Source organism: Saccostrea echinata, unplaced genomic scaffold (genome assembly GCF_033153115.1).
Source record: "Saccostrea echinata isolate AGI-Se365-2 ecotype Australia unplaced genomic scaffold, CSIRO_AGI_Sech_v1 ptg000014l, whole genome shotgun sequence".
In the NCBI taxonomy this organism is placed as follows: domain Eukaryota; kingdom Metazoa; phylum Mollusca; class Bivalvia; order Ostreida; family Ostreidae; genus Saccostrea; species Saccostrea echinata.
This window is the reverse complement of record NW_026889763.1, coordinates 19337793-19339510: the sequence shown is the minus strand read 5'-3', so window position 1 is coordinate 19339510 and position 1718 is coordinate 19337793. Positions and strand designations below refer to the sequence as shown.

The 1718-nt window shown below is 35.5% G+C and overlaps 1 protein-coding gene across 1 annotated transcript; it reads right to left on the bottom strand.

Annotated features, from left to right (window-relative positions):
• Positions 1 to 345: 345 nt before the first annotated feature.
• Positions 346 to 855, bottom strand: LOC133186569 (uncharacterized). The gene has a single exon (XM_061321801.1). The coding sequence runs from the start codon at positions 853 to 855 to the stop codon at positions 346 to 348; it is 510 nt and encodes a 169-aa protein (XP_061177785.1).
• Between the last annotated feature and the right edge of the window lie 863 nt (positions 856 to 1718).

Sequence of the window (1718 nt, the reverse complement as noted above, 5' to 3'; positions counted from 1 at the left end):
TTTCAAATGTGCTACAAGAATTTAAATTAGTATGCATTTTGCACTAAGTATTGTTTATATACTCAGCTTTAAAATCATTACATTTTATTGTCAATGTTTACAAATAACAAACAGAACAGCTTTGCTTTGAAAGTTTGTGTTGGATCCACCACCTAATTACACTATTGCACTAAATACAGTTGTGGCCCGTAGTGGAACTCTTCCTATCTTCCGTAAATGTCGACGGAAAAAATGCAATTTATTGTAAGGGGATTTTTCATAAATTTACAGAAAAGTAAATATTCTCTCGAGTGTATTTATTGACTTAATTGTTGTTTTGAATAAGCTTTCAGTCATGTAGTGTATTTAAAGATTTGCACATATCTCACTAAAAGCAAAGAACGATTTTTGCAGTGGGTTTTTTTTCTTCTCCAAATTATAGGTCTTACCCGCAATTCTTCTGAATCCTTCCTTGACTTTGGTCGCTATTTCACCGACGGGAAATTTTATCAGATTGATAAAAACTTCAATGATGGCCCTTGCTACCGCTTTAACAGCCCTTCCAGTCGTACATTCTGAAACGTTAAGACTGTCTCCAATAAGTCTTAAGTGTGCCCCTGTAGCCGGGAAACGGAGAAACAGTAGAACCTGGATCAGTGGAGGAATGGGTCGGTTCCTGGCAGTATCTGCTTGAAGATTGTCACTGACACCATTTACAATATAAAGTATGCTACCCGGAGAAAAACGATATCTCTGGAAAATCTCTTCCTCCTCTAGACTCTCCAAAGGATTGCTTAGGTCACGAAATACTCGTGATCGCCTCAAAACAAGCAGATTCTGTCTCCTTCGATGTCGACGTTGGATCATGGCAGCCATTTTTAATGCTTGAGAATGTACTTAAGTTTGCTTTATAGTAAACTCAAATATTTAAGAATAAAATGATTCTGAGAATTTTTTTGTTACTCAAATTTTTTATGGCGGTGGCTGAGTCTGAGAATTTAGGAGTTGAGAAAATTCTCAGACTTGAGAAGATTCTCAGACTTAAGTATGTTTTATGACGGCGGACCCTGGAAATTACACGTGGATGAAGTTATAGGTGAAGCTTATAGTCGCCTGACAATGATGCGTAGAGTTAAATTTATACTGGATAGGAAAACGTTACAAAATATCTATTTTTCGTTTGTGAGACCTATACTTGAATACGTCGATATCGTTTGGCATAATATACCAGACTATTTAGTAGATAAACTTGAAGGTGTTCAACATGAAGCTGCTAGAATAGTTACGGGAGGGAATAGAATGGCAGCCAGGTACTTGTTATACAAAGAGACGGGATGGGTAACCCTATCAAAAAGAAGAGAAAATCATCGTTTAATTCAATTCCATAAAATATATCATAAAAAGTCCCCTGATTACTTAGTAAATATTGTCTCCGAGTATGGCAATCATAGACATAGTTACAACACTAGACAAGAAAACTCACTACAAGAAATCCAAACTACAACCCAACTATACTATAATTCCTTCTTTCCCAGGACAATACGTATTTGGAATAAATTACCTTTGGTGATTCAAAATAATCCATCCCTTTCAAGTCTTAAATTATACTTAAATTCTAATTTATCTAGAATACCCAATTATTTCTTTGTTGGGAGTAGGCTTGGTCAGATTTTACATACGAAACTCAGACTGGAATGCAGTTCTTTGAATTTACATATGTTTCGTAGAAATCTGTGTAT